Below are 20,359 nucleotides of genomic sequence, written 5' to 3' on the forward strand. Positions count from 1 at the left end.
TTTCCGAATTTATTTTTCACGTTTGCATAAAATGACATTTGTGAATCGGAGCGTGTGTATTTGTAAAACCGGTTGTGTGCATTTCTGATTACTGAGACTGAAATAACTCCATACCCACAGGTTACTGCTGGAGAGAAGCTCCAAGGCTAAAATGAAGATAAGTCTGAGGCCTGCTAAGCAGATCACAAGTCACAGAAAAAGGGAGGATGAGAATAAACTGTTAGAACAATAGCTTGGCTGTACTTTCTTCAAATGTAATATAATTTTGAGATGACAATGCATTCTCAGTGAATTAAGTTTAAACCATTAGTGTAATAAAAGTTAAAGGCAGTTTCTAACTATTCTTCACACATAACAAAACAACAAAACGCACACGTACCAAAGTATCCTCCCTCCCCTCAGACACAGTTATTAATTTGGCTGCTCTGCTCACTCTGTCCTCCCCCGCATCTCAGTCGTGAGGGGTGTAAGAGAGGTGAAGAGCCAGCGGGGCGAGAGCGGAGCGGCGCTTTTCACGGGGCCGCTGCAGAGCAGCTGGTCGGTCCTGTATGCGCTCCAAAGCTTTCTTTTAGCGAAACACCATCTATGTGTGACGTAAACCAGAGCAGTAGTGACACATGATCGGAATGAACTTTTAACATGCACAACGATCGGATAAAGGATCGGTATAACCCACCTATCTCGATCTGAAAGAAATTTTGATCGGAACGAGTCTGATCGGGGCAGAGTATTCCGAACGGCGCGTTTACATGACGCATTTTCTTTCCGATCATGCGTTCTTTCCGATTACTTTTGCCCATGTAAACGCAGCTTATGAGAAAAAATGAATAAGAAATATAATTCATTTCAGGGTATATAGAGTACAACTGTAGATTGAAGAATCCCAGTTACAATCTCAACAATAACGTTCACTCATCTATTTCTAACAACAAACAGTTTTGTCACTGGTCTTTCCAACACACTACTTTTCGTTCTAAATAAGAGGATGGCTGGCAAGTCTATTTGAGTCTGAGACGGTCTTTTCAACTTTCCCATCCCCTTTGAGTTTTAGAGAACTATTCAGAACCATAAGCACAACATCTCCCCACTTTAGGTTTCTCCTGGTCATTAATCATGTTTGTCTCCCTCACAAAAGTAGAAGATACTACTTTGTCCAACATTTCCAAAATATATCAAATATTGTATCTGCTTCCGTCTTCTTCTGACATACAAGGCCTCTTTGAAAAATATACCCGGTGCCAATTCCAATTGTCCTTTCAGAAAAAGAAAAATGCTTTGGTACAAATGCATCTAAATGATTCATGTTGTTTGATACTCTTTTTATAGGCCTGACATTGACATTTGCCTCATCTTCTCATGAGACAGTCTGAAGGTGCTCATCATCGAGACTCTGTTGGTTTATGATTTGGTTAAGGATTTTCATCACAGAACAAATTTGTCTTTCCCAAATGAGTTGACTTTAGATCAAGTGAGTATACCACTTCATTATGAACAGTGAGACATGTGAAAACAGAACTTCTCCCACACTTTACATCAGAAGACCAAAAATAGTCTATTCCAAGATTACAGATGGGAGGGTTGTGTGGTACCAAACTATCTTGTGGCAAATTAGCCATTCTTTGCCCTCCAGATTTTGATAATGCTCTTTTGCATGTGACACACTTTGAGAGTGTCTTTCTGATGGCAGAATCTTATTGTGGAATTCAAAATGTCTCTCTCAGCCATGAAAGTGTGTAATTACTCCCACTGTGGGCAGTTTTCTGATGTATCCCCTGAGAATCAATCAAGACACATGGTGGTCTCACAAGATGCTTAGTATCAACTGGCAGAGCAGACAAATGCGACCTTCCTGTACGATTCCATTATGCACAACAGTATCAAGCTTTATTAAATGACTACTCCCTTTCAGTCTCTCACCTTTTTGAAGAGCCAGAAGTTCTTGACTGAAGTTTTGACATTGATAGCATTTGATAATCTCAAGTTCCTCTTCTGATGCAAGACCGTGAGCACAGTTCCTTTAATAGCTGACTTGAACTTCTGCATTTGGTTGTGAACTGACCTGTCTTTGTTTTGTTTTTTGTTGCTTACTTGTGACCAGAGATACTTTGGATACCCTGCTAATTCTGAGAAGCAACTGCTTAAAAAATCTGCAGCCATGGCACTGTTCTTTTCAATTTGTGTCACTCTGAGGTGTGACAAATAAGCTTGTTTAGTAGATTCTTGCTAACATGTGTGGCATTCACATTGAGTTGTCTTTTAATCTCAACATCATTTGTCACTTCCTTCAAGACTTGTGTCATTGGTCAATATTTCTATTCTCTTGTAAGACAGTCTGGCACATTTATCTATTCTTGACACTTTATGAAAGATTTGCACTTAATCCCAGTGAAGAATGCGCTGCAGGGGTTTACCTTAGAGTTTACACACATCCACAGATATGGCTTGGTGTTTACTCTGATTTGTGATATTCTGCAACTAACGTTTTGATCTGATGTTTGCACTGGCACTGTACTTAAACACAGTGGTAGCTGTCAGTTCTATGGAAGCGATTGTGTAGCATAATTAAAAATAAAAGTAAAAACCAGAAATTCTTTTTCATTTTTTTCAAAATGAAGCTGCATTTTTTGACTCAAAATTAAAATGAAAAAGCAATCCGCCAAAATGCTTTTTCATGTTCTTCAACCCTGCTTATTCAGTCACTTAATTAAAATGATAAAATAAAATAGTATTTGACATTTCATTTTCAAAAGGTTCTCTGGTAATTGTGTAGCAAAATTCATTTAGAAATGTATAATTTGACTATTAAAATTAATTCAAAGAAAGGCTTTTTAATTTTCAAAATGTAACTGCATCAAATGACTCAACATTAAAATGAGAAAGCATTTCTTCAAAATGCTTTTTCATTTTCTTCTTTAACATCGCTCATTCTGTGACATAGTTAAAGCGAAAATGCAAAGAGGGGATTGCTTTTGCGTTTTCCCATCTACCCCCCAAAATCTGTGGCAATATTTAATCTCAGTCAGCATTTCCAGGGGGGAGGCGGGGCGATGACGTCAGTGCTCACTGTTCTTCTGCGAACTTTGCCCTCCCGGCAGTGTTGCTAGATTGGGCGGTTTTGTTTCTAAATTTGAGGGTAAAAATGGCTTTAGGGGTGAAGGCAAAATTTGGGTGACTTTAGGGTCGGTCTGGCAGTTCTTATTTTCTCATGAAAATATTTTACTGGACTGTGTGGCTGTTGGAGTTCTGCGAAACTTCTATGTGCTGGAGCTCCGTGAACGCACCAGGCCGAGTGTGGGAAGAGCTACCAGCTAATGTTTTTAGCCGGAACGCTACATGGAGCGTGTCTTTGTCACTCACTATCTCACTTACAACGCATGGTAGACACGGAAAATGTAGAGAGATCATGTTTATTTGTTTTGAAGAGTTCTACATGATAATCATGTTTCCGTGTTCGAGTTCCTCCCAGAGATTCTCCCAGAGAGTCTGCTTCAGCTTCCAGGCATGACGGCCGCTGTGCTGCAGGCTGCGGTTTTCCATCTCTCTCTGAGCGATTCTGAAAGTTTGCTGTCCTGCGTTAACCCGAGAGGGAGAAAAATAAAACCAGATTTATAATTATTGTAGCGATTAAAATAAAAAAACCATCAGATTCAGGAGAAGGGTTTAGGATCAGGCTAATACGTGTCAACAAGAACGTTAAGCCTCTGATGCCTTTAAACTCTGTACTGCGGGCAATGCCACAATGTGCATCTTGGCTGTAAATATGTGGGAAAACCTTCAACCTTTATTTTGTCTGGACACGATTTGAAACACAAATTCACAAGATTGCATGGTTTCTCAGGACTGCCCGAAGCGGCACTTCTGCCTTCAAAAGCCGCCTCAAAGTTATTCTTCTGCTTAGAGACTCGGTTCTCCCGGGAGATACGATCAGACTGACTGAGTTCTGAGGCGTCCCCCGGAGTGATGTACATTACAAAGCACTGTCCCTTCTCTTCACACATACACCAAGACTCCGGCTGCCCTGATCAGACATGCTTGGCTCGCGCAGAGCATGTAGCCACACCGAGTGAGCACTGACGTCATTGCCCCGCCTCCCCCCTGAAAATGCTGACTGGGATTGAATATTGCTACAGATTTTGCTGGGTGGATGTGAAAACGCAAATGCAATCTCCTCTTTGCATTTTAACTTAATTATGTCGCAGAATGAGCGATGTTAAAGAAGAAAATGAAAAAGTATTGTAAAGGACTGACATTTCATTTTAATTATTAGTCATTTAATGCAGTTACATTTTGAAAAATTAAAAGCATTTCTGTGAATCAATTTTAACAGTCAAATTATACATTTCTAAATGAATTCTGTTACACATTTACCAGAGAACTTTTTGAAAATGAAATGTCAAATACTATTTACTTTATCATTTTAATTAAGTGACAAAATAAGTAGGGTTGAAGAACATGAAAAAGCACTTTGGCAGATTGCTTTTTCATTTTAATTTTGAGTCAAAAAATGCAGCTTCATTTTGAAAATGAAAAAGCATTTCTGGTGTTGACTTTTATTTATATTCATGCTACACAATCGCTTCCATAGAGTTCTAATTGAGGAATTGTGATTTGTTTTAGAGGTAACGCTCTTGACTTGCCAATGATGAAAGAACAATGTGTCTCAACTTCTTCATTCATCATTTGAAAGTAGGTTTACAAGTCCATAGCCTTTCTCACTTGAATCAGAAAAATGTTGAAGTTGTGCAGAACTGATTTTTCCCAAAGTAGCAGGTTTCAGACGCCTGTTCACCGCAAACACATCAAGCTTTTCCAGATCTGAAAGTCCCACTAGAAACCTCTGTGCCTGTTCAGGTGGAATGTCTTCAGCTCAGGAGATTTTTTTTCACACCATAACTCTTGATGGTTCCTTTGTCTTCCCAGTTCTCTCTCATTTTGTCAAGTAACTGTGAAACGGGTTTTGAGATTTATAGGATGTTTCAGCTCAGAGATGACAAATATATTGCATTGTTGCACCCAGTGAAAAACAAAAAGTTACTCTGAAGAGACTGAGAGTCAGTTGGTTTAATTTTTGGCCAACATAGGCTCCGTTTATATTTGCAATTACAATGTTTAGCTTATTACCATAATTATGGTGAAGTAACTGTCTTACTTTTAGATTGCCATGTTGTGTTGTTGTGTATCGCATTCACGTGCTGACAGCTTCTAACCAAATATCTTGGCTCATCTCAGGGATGTCTTCTTGTTTTAGGATAACTTCACACAAACTAACTGGTATACTACGAAAGTCTGACTCCTCCATGGTGTTGGAATCATTACTCCAAAATATATTTGTGTTCAACTGAGCTGAGTTTTGGTGGCTTGCAGCAATAGTTTAAATGCTCGACATCTGATAACCCATCAGACTTACTTTACCAGTGACACAGTTTGTCAGGTCTGCTTTTCCCCCCTCATTCTTGTGTTTCTCTGTGCAGGGTGGCTGTGGTTCTTCTGGAGGACTCCATCTTTTCTCTGGTGCCTCACTGGGTTGGCACTCAGGTGCCTGCACGTTAATTTGTTTGAGCTGTATTTAAGTGGTTCAGTCCATAACTTATTATGCGATCAACATAAATCCGCTGGTTGCAGGTTCAGGAATCGAACTCCCTTCCTCTCAGCCTCACATCTGCAGACTCAGTGTTTTCTTTTAAAAAGGACATAAAAACCTATCTTTTTAAAATTGCTTTTTATAATTCTTGTTATATTCTGTTTTACTGTGTTTAACTGTGAAGCACTTTGAGATTTTTATCTTGAAAGGCGCTTTCAAGATAAAAAAAGTGTATTATTATTGTTGTTATTATTGTTATTAAGTTGGAATTATAACATTGAAAGCTATAAATTACAAACATGTCACATAAATGGCGCTTGTAATATTTTACATTATATTTTTACCATACTGTGTGATTTTCCTTAGGATTTTCTGAGAAGTCTTTCTTTCTGTGGTCCTTGTTCAGTGCAGAACACATCATGTTGTCAAATAGCACCTCTCACCACGACACAGGAATGCTAACTGATTACACTGTTGTGGACAACTTTGATGCTGATTGGACACAGCTGAGTCAGACATGTTGGTTTTATTTTTGTCCAGACCCGTCTCACTAGGTTGATTTCAAAAGGATTCTGATAAACAACAAATTCAAAGCCGTCTGATGTCATAGTTGATCATTAGTACATTTTGATTTATTGCTCATGGCTGTTTTAAGACATTTCAGTGTCTTATTTCAGACATTTTGAGGTTTAATCTTACAACTTGTGTGCGTGTATGGGGGGTGGGGGTTGCATCCTTTAAGCACCCATGAGAAGATCACTCATAAAATCAACTAAAAGCAGAAGAAATGTGTTTACTGGACATTTTCTCTGGAACTTCCCTTGTTTTGTAGTCTAAACACCAACCTGCACATCAGCCGTCAGCATTCCTTAAATGTCCCATAAAAGGAAACAAGAGATTTTTCATCCACCGGCTGTTTGCAGATTTGTGAAATTCCCATTTTATGGTAACTGCACAGACTCCTGCCATGACATCATGACATCAGGACAACTTTTGGCACCAATGTCACGTGTTTACTTGTTGATCCAAAAACCAAGCCAAGGTCAAGTTTTAGGATTCTTCTACCAATTAAACAACAAAAGCTGAGGCCCTGCAGATCTGCTGCAGACAGCTTTCCACAATTTTGTCAGCAAATGAAAATCTTGAAAGTTTGGTTAAAATGTATTGATTTTATGATGTTTGACTTTTTCTTCACAACGATAATGTTTATTTGAATTTCTCAGCTGTTTTCAGAAAACCGTGTGCTACCTTGTTCATGTTCCTCTTTGTACACATGGACTTTGGGGAGGTTCAAGATTGCTACATAGTGAAAAGGGGATGGAAGGACAGTTGGGACGATAACAAATAGGTGCTGTAGAGTCCTGCTGCACACAGTCAACAAAAAGAGCAAGGTGAAGATGAGGAGGGCTCTTCAGCTGCTGCTGGCCTCTCTGGCCTTGGTCTCCTTGATGTCTCTCATCAATGCTGGACCACAGTGAGTAGCCCCCTACCAGTACTTGTGAAAGCTTGCAAAGCAAAGAGTTTACACTGCAAAAAGTACTAGCTTAAATATTGAAAATAAACACTAATCTTGAGAATAAAATCACTAAAAAGCTGTAAAATTATCTGCCCATGCAGAAGGTCATTTTTACTCAAGAAATCCTTTAATAAGATATAAAAAATGTAGAACAAGGAGTTCCACACAAGTATTCAAAAAAGGGAAAATAAAGCTAAAAAGCTAACTGTTGGATAGAACTACTGTTCAAGCAAAATAAAACGACACAACCGTCGTGAAACTGGGATTTCCTAAATATAATATAAACGTGTGCATGTGAGAGCATCATCCTTGGCACTGTCTGCTATATTCTGTAGAATATTCAGTTTTTTAGGGCCTTCAAAGTTTATGAAAAGTAAACCTTCACTTTTCTGATTTTCTTCTACATGTTCATCAATAACAGGATCAATGTGTCGCTAAAAAAAAATGTTATGGTAACAGGGTAACACATTTTTGGACAGACATTTTAGTTATGGCAAGTGAAAAGTGGGAAAAATCAACGGGAAAAGTGGTGTGAAAAACATCCATTGAAAATGCTGGTTTTAAGGATTGGCGGTTGACGCCAGTAGCCCCCATAAACTCCAAACAGCTCCTCTCAAATAGAATACTATTTGTTTTCCTACCACACTTCAACATCTCCTACTCTTTATTCTGACAGAAAAAAAAGCAGAAAGAATCAAAGTTAGCGAATGCTTTTTTTTTACATTTGGAAAAAGTTTCCATTTTGGTATTAGCATCCTGTTGAAGTTAAGGAGTGGTGTTGCTTCCAGCATTATGCTTTAAAATAATGCATATTTTAAAGTATTAAGTTGTTCTTGTTTTTCTCTGTTAACGTGAGGCTGCACCTCACTCCCACCCTTTAGATACACTTAGGATAAGGGTTTGTATGCTCAGGGATAAGCTTTTATAGATTGTTTGCTGGATCTTATTCAGAATGATCATGTAGTATAAAGTCCAGTAAATAGCTGCAGCCCAGAGCAAAGATCCCAAACCTCCTGCCCCCACTTCTTAACCAAAGGGAAAGGTGAATTGGAAAACAAAACTGTGCAAATCTGTGACAGACTGGTGACCTGTCCAGGATGTCCCCAGCCTTCGCCCATAAGTGGCAGAGATAGGCTACAGCAGCCCCGTGACGCCGAAAGGGATAAAAAGGATTCAAAAATGAATGAAAAAAGTGTGCAAATTTTCATGCAGTGATGGAACTATAAGTAGCAGGATAAATATTTCAACAACTAAAATCCGCTTCACAGCAAACTGATGTCTGCCCCTAACCTGCTGCGAGTGGGAACACCAGAAAACATCTTTGTTGAATGCCAGGACTGTGCTGGGGGGAACCAACCTGTCACCATCTCTGTTAAAAACCATCCAACAAAAGCTAAAACACTGGCGACCACACAAGTAACCCTAACCAATGACAATAACTTCCAAGGCTTTGGACAGATTACTGTAAGTACACATGTACATGGAAGTTTTCACATGCTTTCATGACTGCAATGTCTGCACGTACAGACTCCACCCACTCCAATCTGGTTTTCAGATCCCACCTGGAGACTTCAGCAAGGATCCAACTGCAAAACAGTATGTCTACCTGGAAGCTGCGTTCCCAGACCGAACACTGGAGAAAGTCGTCATGGTTTCCTTCCAGTCCGGGTACATTTTCATCCAGACTGACAAGACGTTGTACACCCCCAACAGCAAAGGTAACCCCCCCACATGCACAATCCATCCACTGGCCATATTGTAAATTGTTCCTGATCGGGAACTGGGAGTTTGACCAACAGACTAACATCAAATATGTTCACACACACTTTTGCATAAACAATCACACAAGCTATCTGTGCTCCAATGCCCCCTGATCTTTGGAGCTGGGGGCTCCTGTCGGGGTCCTTCTGACGGACTCTGGTCTGGGTGGCTAGTGTCGGGTTAATGGGGGACAAATTCTCTCACTGGCCTCTCTTTCCAAATGTCTGTGGAGGCCCTGGCGCCCACTATTACGTTGCCTTCTGCTGAAGGCGGTGACTGTGGTGGTGACCCAACACTCCTCTTTTATTTCATAACATGTGTTCATCTTTGGAGAGGCCCAGCCCTCTTTGGTAAACAGCATTTAAGACAGCGATGCTTTTTATGTCACTACCAGATCCTAATTCCTGAGTGGTCAAAGTTTGACCTGGTTTTACTTTCAACTGGGCAAAAACTTGCGTAGCTACGCATGAGTTTTGACTGCAGAGGCCCAAAGTGCTAATTTAAATGGACTTTTCATTGGAAGATGCTACTTGCTGCTGTTACTTGCGCCTCTACTCCACCTGATAGTGGCACCTGCTCCAGCTCCAGCCCTAATGCTGTGCCACCAATTAGAGTAACAGAAGTGTGCATAGAACTCAGGAGGCTCAATGGTTGGAAATTTGCTGGTCCTGACGTAATATCACCTCTGTTTGTGCGTCGGAGCTGGCGGTGCCTCTTCAATCCATCATCAACAGGAGTTTTCAGACGGGATGTGTCCCTGGCTTGTTGAAGACCTCATGCCTTGTCCCAGTGCCCAAGGTGACAATGCCTGCAGGGATGAAGGACTATAGACCAGTTGCCTTGACATCTGTCCTAATAAAGACTTTTATGAGGCTGCTTCTTCGGCAGCTCAAACCTCAGGTGGAGGGGCACTGGACCCCCTTCAGTTTACCTATCAGGAAAGTCTGGGAGTGGAGTCCTGCATATGGTCCATAGGGTGCTCTCCTTGCTGAAAGGGGCTGGCAGCTTTGTGAGGGTGATGTTTTTTGACTTCACTAGTGCCTTTGATACAGTCCAGCCTCAGCTGCTGAAGGGGAAGCTCAAGAGAATGGGAGTTGATCCAGTTTTTGTTCGGTGGATCCACAACCATCTGACTTTAAGGTCACAGTTTGTCCGACTGGGAGACTGTGTATCTGGGACATTGATGAGCAACAAGGCTAGCGGCTAGGTAGCTTTGGGTAGCGGCTGGGTAGCTCAGTTGGGTGGGAAGCTACCATGCAGGAAACCAGGGTTCGATTCCCGGAAGGGAATGAGCAATGGTATTGGGGGCAATTACCATATCAATGGCAAGCAATTAACATTACCCAGTGAGGGTCATTAGGCAAGACCCTTAACGCTACCGCCTCCCGAGCGCACTTTCAGCTGCAGCTCACTGCTCCCCAAGAGGATGGGTCAAATGCGGAGAAAGAATTTCCCTTCGTGGGATAAATACAGTGTATAAAAAAATGTAAAAGGGGGGCGCTAGTGCGCAGCTGTAAGATGTAAACGTGTTTTCCACGGCTCTCCACCGAAACTCGAACTTTTTCATTATACACCACCTTAAACTCTTTCTACTTTTCCATATTTTTGTAAGTAGACGCGCCGCTTTCCATTGCGGTATTTTTTTTCTTGCAATGCCGCCGAAAGCAAAATCTTTGAACACGACGGGAACCCTCGAGGGATATGTTAGCAACGCGGCTAGCGGTGCTAATGCTAACACTATTATTACAAGCGAGTCCTCTCCCAAGAGAGCGGCCGACCCCCGTGAAGACAAAAGCTACGCTTTGTGCAAAGAGATGTGTCGGGAGATGGCTACCACTATACTCGGGAAAATCGATGAGCGGTTTGATGCTCTGGAGTCCAGGGGCCTCATTTATAAAACCTTGCGTAGGATTTGCGTCAGAAGTGGCGTACAGATGAAACATAGGACGTGCGTACGCACAGAAATATTCGGATTTATAAAACCGTGCGCACGCACATCCTACGCATCTTTCCCTCAATAAATCACAACCAATTCTAAATGCTGCGCAGCATTTGCGGCTTCATAACACGCCCATAGTTGCCCATAAATAGTCCGTGAAACGCCCACAAATGAATATTCATTGATAGCGAAACCATGGCAAACACAGAGAGAAAATAAAAAAAAACGGAACTTCACTCGATGTGAAGTAGAAGTTATCGTTGGCGAGGTGGAAAAGAGGAGAAGAATGTTGTTTGGAAGGCACAGTGTGGGCATTACTAATGCCAAAAATGCGGACATCAAAGTCGAGGCAGAAAAACGTCATCGCCAGAGTGTGTCTGCCACGGGTGGGGGACAGGGGACACTGGAGCTGACCCCTCTTGATGAGAGAGTGGCGGCAATTATTGGGGAATCCCTTTTAGATGGACGTGGAGTGGTGACTGAGGCGGGGGGGGGGGCACGACGCACCTGATGCTCCGGGTGATACACCCCCAAAAGCTCCAACAGGACGGCTCGAGGAAGTCGGAACCGGCTCATAAGCCATTCGTCCTCGTTTGCCAGCAAGTCGTCTTGCTGTCTAAAGATGAGTTCTCTCCGAATTCTTCCATTTGCCACATCCTCTAAGAGCGCAAGATCAGCCATTGTGCGTCATTACGCATTGTGATGGGGCATTTTATTTCCATCCATTTAATTGCATCTGACAAGCTACAGATGTCGGTAATAATCCACGTGGAAATGGGAAATCGATCAGCGCAAATGTAATTTCTTGTTGCTTTCTGAATGGTTGAGACATACGCCATACATTGTTTTATCAAAAATAAAACAAACTAAAGGCATATGCATGAATACCATAATTCTGTAGCTTATGAAGAAAGGTTTTACTATGAAAACAACTTTCCCCAGTGGACAATTAATACGTCTGTCTGTCTGTCTGTCTGTCTGTCTGTCTGTCTGTCTGATTCGCACGCATCTGGCGGCGCGTGCACACGCAGCGGCTCCTCTCTCCCCTACCTTCAGTGTTTTTTGGCTTTATCTTTTTGGGTTTCAAGGATTTATTGTTTTTAAAAGAATGTATTTTTTAAGTCGTTTATTTATTATTTTATATGCTGCTTGCATTGTGGGGTGAGAGGAAAGCAATTTCATCTGTGCTGTATGTACGGATGCAGCATATTTGACAATAAAGCTGACTTTGACTTTGACTATATCTGCTCCGCCAGACGGACACAGTGACGTGTATATCAGTTTTGTACATTATTTCGTTCTGTTAACTATATTATTTATGAGGATGAATTGCACAACATGCCAATATTGCAGAACATATTTCACTTTTCTTTTTGCAAATATGTGTTCATTTGAATTTCTGTTGTAATTTTCGTTTGATTTTTTTGTTTGTTTCACTGCTGATCGATCAAACGGGTGTTCATGTAGCTGTTAATTGTAAGACTTGCTTTGTGAAGTCTTCATGTTATTTATGAGAGGCAGTATTGTCATTTTCACTTGCACTTTCACGTGTTTCTTCCATCTGCCGACGGTGTCGCCGTTTCTCATTTCACCCGTTTTTGTGCGAAAGCCTGGGTCAGAGCTTGCGTGAAGGACCGCACATTTTCCCGTCAAGTTTGCTTTTTATGAATCTCAATGATTGCGTAGAGAGTGGCGTACGCCTTCTTTTGTGCGTACGCAACGTTTATAAATGAGGCCCCAGGTTTCAGTCCATTCACTTGGAGCAGGCGGACATGAAAGCTCGCCGGGAAAACCAGAAGCATGCGACGAACGCGCTGGATGAGAGGCTGGAAGAATTGGAAGCCAAATGTACGGGTCTAACAGAGTACACACATCAGCGTCAAACCAAACTGCATGACCTGGAAGCACATTCTCGCAGGAACAACATTAAAATTGTCGGCATACCGGAAGGTGCGGTCCTGGCCCGAGTTCATCACTTTCAGGAGAAAGAGCTGATCCTGCGTTGCTGCAGGATTCAAAGGGAGCAACATTCACATCTATCCTGATTACAACAGCGAAGTTATGGATCAACGCTGCGCTTTTGGAGATGTGATGCGAGCCCTGCGCAGTGATGGGATCAAACACGTGTTGCGTTATCCTGCAAACACGTGGGAACTGGAATGATGGACAAGCGCCCTCTATCTTCAACAACGCAGATGAGGCGGCGCGCTGTGTAAAGCAACGCAAGTCACCTGTGAGAGAGTAAGGTCTCTGCCTTGCTCCACAGTTTGACTAAACAAGATTGTGAAGTTACTTTCTAAATGCGCTATGCGCACTGATATGTCAGGCTCGGTAGTCTGGCAGGTGTAAAACTGATCGACAGTTAATGCTGATATTTATTCTATGTTGGTGGTGTGTAAATTTTATTTCAATATAATGCAATGGTGGTGGGTGTTTACCTCTCTTACTATTTGTCCGGCAGCTCCTGGTTTAGTGAAAGGGGAATGTTATGCGTCAAGTTCAGAAGGACACATTCATTGGGGAGGGGGAGGGGGGGGGGGTTGTTTTGTTTTTTTCTTGTTCTATGGTTCAGGTGCAAAAATTGCATTATTTTTTCTCTACCTCTCATTACTGCCAGTTTTGAATAGGCTGTTAAGCACATTAGACCTCATGTTGGTAATTCTTTTCTCATTGTCCTCATCAGAATGCATAGATCGCAAAGTAACATGCACGAAGGAAACAGAGAATTACAGATGGTGTCCTGGAATGTTAGAGGGCTTGGTTCAATAGTGAAAAGGGGGAAAGTATTCAAACATTTGAAATCTCTTCATGCGGATATAATTTTTCTCCAGGAGACCCATATTAAAGGTACAATGCAGCATATTTTGAAGTGTAACTGGGTGTCTCAGGTATATCAGTCTTCTTTTACATCACATGCCCGAGGGGTAGCCATATTATTTAGGAAAAACGTCCCTTTTCAATTAATATCTGTGAAAACTGATCCACAGGGCAGATTTGTGATGGTCACAGACCTGATAGATTCCTTTCCATTAACTTTTTTAAATGTGTACGGCCCGAACACAGATGATCCAACATTTTTCAGGAAAGCTTTTGACTTGTTGCCAGATGAAAATGACTCAAACATAATAATATCAGGAGATTGGAACTACTACTTAAATCCTTTCCTCGACCGTCTATCCTCACGCCCTCCTCCAGAAAGTGTATCTCTGCGGGTTTTACACAATCTCATGAAAAATAGAAATTTAGTAGACATTTGGAGAATTCAACATCCCACAGATAAAAATTATTCTTTCTTTTCCAGTGTGCACAAATCCTACAGCCGGATAGATTATTTTTTAACCAGCTCTAACCTTATTTCACAAATCACAAATTCTAAATACCATAACATTTTGATATCAGATCACAGCCCTGCGTCTATATCACTGTCCCTAAATCTACCTAAACAAAACTGTTCCTGGCGCTTCAACCCCACCCTTCTCAGCGATGAACACTTTAGTAAACATATTGCTTTCAAGCTTAAAGAATTTATTAAAAGTAATGATAATGGGGAGGTGTCTGACTCAACACTGTGGGAAACACTGAAAGTTGTTATACGTGGAGACATTATTTCTTATACCTCAGATCTCAAAAAGGAAAAAAATAAAAGGCTTTCTGAAATTAAAATTGCCCTTTCTATTCTAGAAAGGACATATCAAACTTCTAAATCCCCCTCTGACTACAGAGGAATGCTGAAACTTAAATATGAATACAATGTAATCATGAGCAGTCAAATTAATAATATATTATTGAGACTGAGGCAAAAACATTTTGAGATAGGAGATAAGCCCAATAAGCTCCTAGCACAACAACTTAAAGGAATGCAGGCTTCAAGAGCTTTTCATAAAATAAAAAATAAAAATGGCACTCTTCTAACAAACCCAGTAGAAATTAATAATCGTTTTATCACTAACTTTACTCTTCTAATCAGAACTTATCACAGCGTGACATAGATGATTTCTTTGGCTCTCTTCATTTGCCCAGGTTAACTGATGCTGCAAGGCATCATCTTGACTCCGACTTCACACTGCAAGAAGTGATTGCAGCCATCAAATCATTTCCATCAGGCAAGGCTTCAGGCCCTGATGGCTTTGGCTCAGAGTTTTACAAAAAATTCTCTGATGATCTTGCTCCTCTCATGCTTAGGATGATATGCGATTCCAAACGCAGAGATAAATTACCCACAACTCTGTATGAAGCCAACATCTCCTTAATCTTGAAGAAAGGCAGAGATCCAGGCCGATCCAGATAATTACAGACCCATTGCTCTCCAAAACTTTGATCGGAAGGTAATAACCAAAATTTTAGCAACCAGATTAAACACGTATTTGACTTCTATTATCCACCCTGACTAGACAGGATTCATCCCTGGCAGACTTTCCTTTTCTGGTGAAACGTTTATATCTTGGATGAAACTAATATATCAGAAATATACTTTCTAAGAGTGATGCTGAAAAACTCATCCATGCATTTGTTACGTCGAGGCTGGATTACTGTAACTCCTTGTTAGCAGTGTGTCCTAAGAGTTCCTTAAGAATTCTCCAGCTTGTTCAGAACGCAGCTGCTAGATTGTTAGCTGGAACCAGCAGAAGAGATCACATCACTCCTGTGTTAGTTTCGCTCCATTGGCTCCCAGTTGATTCTAGAATTAAGTTCAAGATCCTCCTGTTAACCTATAAGGCCTTACATGGAATGGCCCCGTCCTATATTAAGGACCTCATAGTCCCTTACCAACCAATCAGAACACTTCGCTCGCAAAATGCAGGACTGCTTGTGGTTCCTAGAATTAGTAAAAGTACGGTTGGAGGTAGAGCGTTTAGCCACCAAGCCCCTGTCTTATGGAATAAACTCCCAGCTCATGTAAGAGAGGCCGACTCAGTTTCTACATTCAAAGCTAGACTGAAAACGTTCCTCTTTGGACAGGCTTATTGTCAGACTAGTTAGTATTCAGAGATTATTTAACTTAATGTTAGTTTGTTTAAATTAAACTTAATAATAACTATTTCTTTTAAAAGGCTGCTAGAAGTTGAAGCTGGGGTAACTATGGTGCACTGGGGTTCTGTCCTCTTTTCTTTTCTACTTCTACGCTTCCTCTCCTGTATTTTTGATCATCATTTATCATTTAGTTTTCCATGCCTCTGTTTGGTGCAGTGCGATTCATGTATTGTCCCTCTTTTCCTCTCCCCTCCTGGGGAGTGGGAGTGCTTCCAGACTCCAGTTGGCTCATCCGTGCTCCAGTTCCTGACCGTTTACCTCGCCTTTGCTCCTGCTCCTACACCTGGCTGTGGATCCTGCCTCTGGCTCATTTCTGGCTCGTCTCTGCTCTGTGCCTGACCGAGTACCTCGTCTCTGCTCCTGCTCCTACACCTGGCTGTGGTTCCTGTCTCCGGCTCGACTCGCGCCTTTGACTGTCCCCACAACCACGGCTGGATGAAGCTCGTCTGCTGGACTTTATATATGTAGTTGTAGATTTAGATAAGTTAATTCTTCTCTAAGAGTTCTGGTAAATCGCCTGTCCGTCCTGGGGGAGGATCCCTCCTTCATGTGGGCACCCCTGAGGTTTCTTCGTTTTTTCCGGAATCCGGTTTTTTTGGGAGTTTTTCCTTACCGCGAAGGGGGGTCTAAGGGCAGGGATGCCAGTATAGCTTAGTCAGTTTGTTAGTTCATTTTAGTATTTTTCTATTGAACTCTTTGTATTCGTGATCCTTTTGATTTCATGTTTTACTTCGAAGCCCATCGAGACGACTGTTGTTGTGATTTTGGGCTATACAAATAAAATTGAATTGAATTGAATTGAATTAATATATGCAGGTCCGTTGTGCTCAATCCTGACTAATGGGGAGAGATCAACGCCATTTCCGTTACAGCGCTCAGTCCAGCAGGGCTGCCCTCTTTCTCCTGCCCTGTTTGCCTTAGCTTTGGAACCTCTTGCTGTTAAAATAAGAGCAGATCCACATATCCAGGGCCTTCTGGTTGGAGGAGCAGAAACTGTTATTAGCTTGTATGCAAACGATGTATTGTTATACTTGCGCAATGCTGAGGAGTCAGTGCCCCTTCTTATTGATTTGATAACAACCTTCGGAAACATTTCAGGGTACACAATAAATTGGACTAAAAGTGAATTAATGCCTTTATCTAAAACTTATCCGCCAAATTCTATTCAAAACGCTACTTTTAAAATAACCTATGACCATTTCACTTACCTGGGCCTGACTATTCCCAAAGACCCAAAATTAATCTTTACCTTGAATTTCACAAAATTTGTATCAAAACTAAAGCAGAATATTGAGTCTTGGAAGACTCTTCCCTTATCCATGATTGGCCGAATAAACTGTATAAAAATGGTTTCTCTGCCTAGATTCTTGTATTTGTGTCAGAATCTCCCTATTTACCTCACAGCCTGACTTCTTATATCTGGAATAATAAAAATGTTCGAATCTCGAAGTCGCATTTGTAAAAATCCAAGTTGGAAGGAGGTCTTGGCCTGCCGGAATTCAAACACTATTACTGGGCTGCTAATATCAGAGCATTGATGTTCTGGCAGCGGGGATCACCAGACACCATTGGTCCCACCACTCCGCTGTGGGTTAAGATGGAGGCTGGCTGAGTGAGAGATTTCTCATGTTTACACGCTCTGCTCTTCTCCAAACTGGAGAGGGCGGAGTCTCTCCGAAAACTGGGTTTTGCCATAAGGAATCAGTGCGCATTTTAAATCAAATTAGAAGCTTTCTTTCTTTGCCGGACATTTCTGTTCAGTCACCAATATGCAATAATCACTCTTTCTTGCCTCCTTGGGATGACAAATTGTATCAGGAATGGAATGAGAGGGGTTTGTCTAAGCTTGAAGATTTATACATAAATAAAAAATTTGCATAATTTAATCAACTTAAACAAAACTTTAACTTTACCAATTCACACTTCTTTAGGTACTAACAAATTAGACATTACTTGCAGTCCAAAATTAAAATATTTCAAGATCTTCCAGCTGAACATGATCTTTATGACATTTTCAAAAGTCCCCCTGGCTCCAGACATTTGGTTTCCAGAATAGTGCATTTATTTGATGGCAGCAACAGGGTGACATCAACAAAAATGAAAGATGCTTAGAGCGAGGAGTTGGGCATTGAAATATCAGAATCAATGTGGGAAAAGTGTTTATCCAAGATTCACTCGTGCTCAGTTAACAGCAGACACCAACTCATACAATTTAAAATCATCCATCGGCTTCACTACTCCAAAGTACGGTTGCACAAAATATATCCTTCAATTACTCCCATTTGTGATAAATGTAAAATATCCGAAAGCACATTGGCTCATGCTTTTTGGTCTTGTCCCTCATTGGCTGGCTTCTGGAACAGTATATTTGACTGGTATTCCAAAGCCTATGGTTGCTTTATTGCACCCGATGCAGAGCTCGCCATTTTTGGCTGCGTACGTACTAGAGCTATCCCAACTGTAATGCAGCAGCCACTAGAACTTGGGTTAATGACCGCAAAAAGACAAATTTTGCGAGAATGGAAATCTACGGTTTCTCCATACTTTAAAGTGTGGCTCACTGACATGCTATCTCTCATCCACATGGAAAAAATTCGCCATGTCAGGACCGCCTCAGTTAATATTCACAATAAACTCTGGACACCATTTCTAAATCACTTACAGAAAGTTAAAGTTATTTAGCTCTGTATTGAGACTGCATTTTTCTTTCTTCTATTTATGTCCTGTTTGGACGGCCTGTGAATAAATATTGAATAGAATGTAACTGGCAATTGTTTATTTACTTGTATTTTTACATTCTGTTTTGTAATGGTCTAAAGAGCACCTGAACTATTTGTTTTGCCTGTTTGATTTTGTACACTTGATAAAAGAAAAAAAAATATTGGGAAAAAAAAAACCGGCGCACCACAGAGAAGTGTACTATTGCCTTTTCTATTCACATTCTACACAGCTGACTTTAATTTTGCATCTGCAGCTTGTCATGTCCAGGAGTATTCGGACGACACTGGTATTGTGGCGTGTTAAAGGGAAGGGACAAAAGTGAGCAGGGAGCAGTGACAATGGTCTTGTGATGAACACCTCAAAGACCAATGAGATGATCATTGACTTTGGTAGGAAGCCCTCCCACCAAACAGTGATCATCGATGGAGGGAAAATTGAGGTGGTTGACTCCTATAAGTACTTGGGTGTGCACCTTGACCACAAACTGGACTGGACAGAGCAGGCGCAGGCTCTGTATAAGAAAGAACAGAGTAGGCTGTTCTTCCTGAGAATGCTATGGTCCTTTGATGTGTCTACCGACACGTTGCTCCTCTTTTATCAGTCCGTTGTGGTGAGTTCTGTCTTCTACGGGGTTGTATCCTGGGGTGGTAGTTTGACCACAAGGGATTGCAGTCGGTTGGACAAACTGATAAAGAAGTGTGCATCTGTGATTGGGAGGAGATTGAACTCTGTGAGAACTGTGCTGCAGAACAGGAGGAGGGCCTTAACTCAAAGCATCCTGGACAATCCCAGACATCCCTTGCACGATATCTGGACAGAGGAGCACACAGAGTAATAGGCTCCTTTCACTGCGCTGCAGGAAATTCATTTATCCCTTCAGCTATGAACCTGCCTGACTGATATTGATGTATGAACTGATATTTTTATATTGATATTTTATTTTATGAACTGTCATTTTATTGTTTTTTATTGTGTGTGGTTGTGTGTTTTGCTGCCAGACACCAGAATTTCTCCCTTGGGAGATTAATAAAGTTTCTATCCATCTATATGGATCTATCTATCTATCTATCTATCTATCTATCTATCTATCTATCTATCTATCTATCTATCTATCTATCTATCTATCTATCTATCTATCTATCTATCTATCTATCTATCTATCTATCTATCTATCTATCTATCTATCTATCTATCTATCTATCTATCTATCTATCTATCTATCTATCTATCTATCTATCTGTCCGTCTGTTTTTTTGTCTGTCTGTCTGTCTATCTATCTATTGCAGAGGACAGGACGAATATTGCTTGATACTTACAACAATAAACTTTGAGCTACTTGATCCTTCTTTTTCCTGTCCCCTTCCATGTGTTTCTGTGATCATTCACCAACTGTGCCAGTATCCCACTTAAAAAGATGAGAGAGGCCTATAAGTTTCATCATAGGTATACGTCAACTATAAGGTAAAAGTGAGAAAAAACTATCCAGAAAATCAAATTGTTTGGTTTTTAAAGAATTTATTTTAAATTATGGTAGAAAAAAAAGTATTTTGTCAAAAATAAAAGTTCAACTGATTGCTTTGTTAAATATCCTTAGATGGCAATGACAGCAGTCAAAGATTTTTTGTAAATCTTCCCAAGATTTTCACAAACTGCTGCTGGTATTTTGGCCCATTCCTCCATACAGATCCGCTCTAGAGAGGTGATGTTTTCGGGCTGTCGCTGGGCAACCCAGACTTTCAACTCCCTCCAAAGATTTTCATTCGGGTTGAGATCGGGAGACTGGCTTGGCCACTCCAGGGCCTTGAAATGC

The 20,359-nt window shown here is 41.1% G+C and overlaps 1 protein-coding gene across 2 annotated transcripts in view; it reads left to right on the top strand.

Annotated features, from left to right (window-relative positions):
* Positions 1–6,889: 6,889 nt before the first annotated feature.
* LOC110015899 (complement C3) overlaps positions 6,890–20,359 on the top strand; it is a 93,384-nt gene continuing 79,914 nt past the window's right edge. For both annotated transcript variants that reach the window (XM_023959442.2, XM_023959440.2), the window contains exons 1-3: positions 6,890–7,055; positions 8,366–8,561; positions 8,653–8,815. In XM_023959442.2, coding sequence (XP_023815210.1) covers positions 6,979–7,055; positions 8,366–8,561; positions 8,653–8,815 — 436 coding nt within the window. In that variant the 5' untranslated portion in view covers positions 6,890–6,978. The remainder of the gene's footprint in view (positions 7,056–8,365; positions 8,562–8,652; positions 8,816–20,359) is intronic.

Source organism: Oryzias latipes, chromosome 1 (genome assembly GCF_053564925.1).
Source record: "Oryzias latipes strain Hd-rR chromosome 1, Olatipes_Hd-rR_3.1".
In the NCBI taxonomy this organism is placed as follows: Eukaryota; Metazoa; Chordata; class Actinopteri; order Beloniformes; family Adrianichthyidae; genus Oryzias; species Oryzias latipes.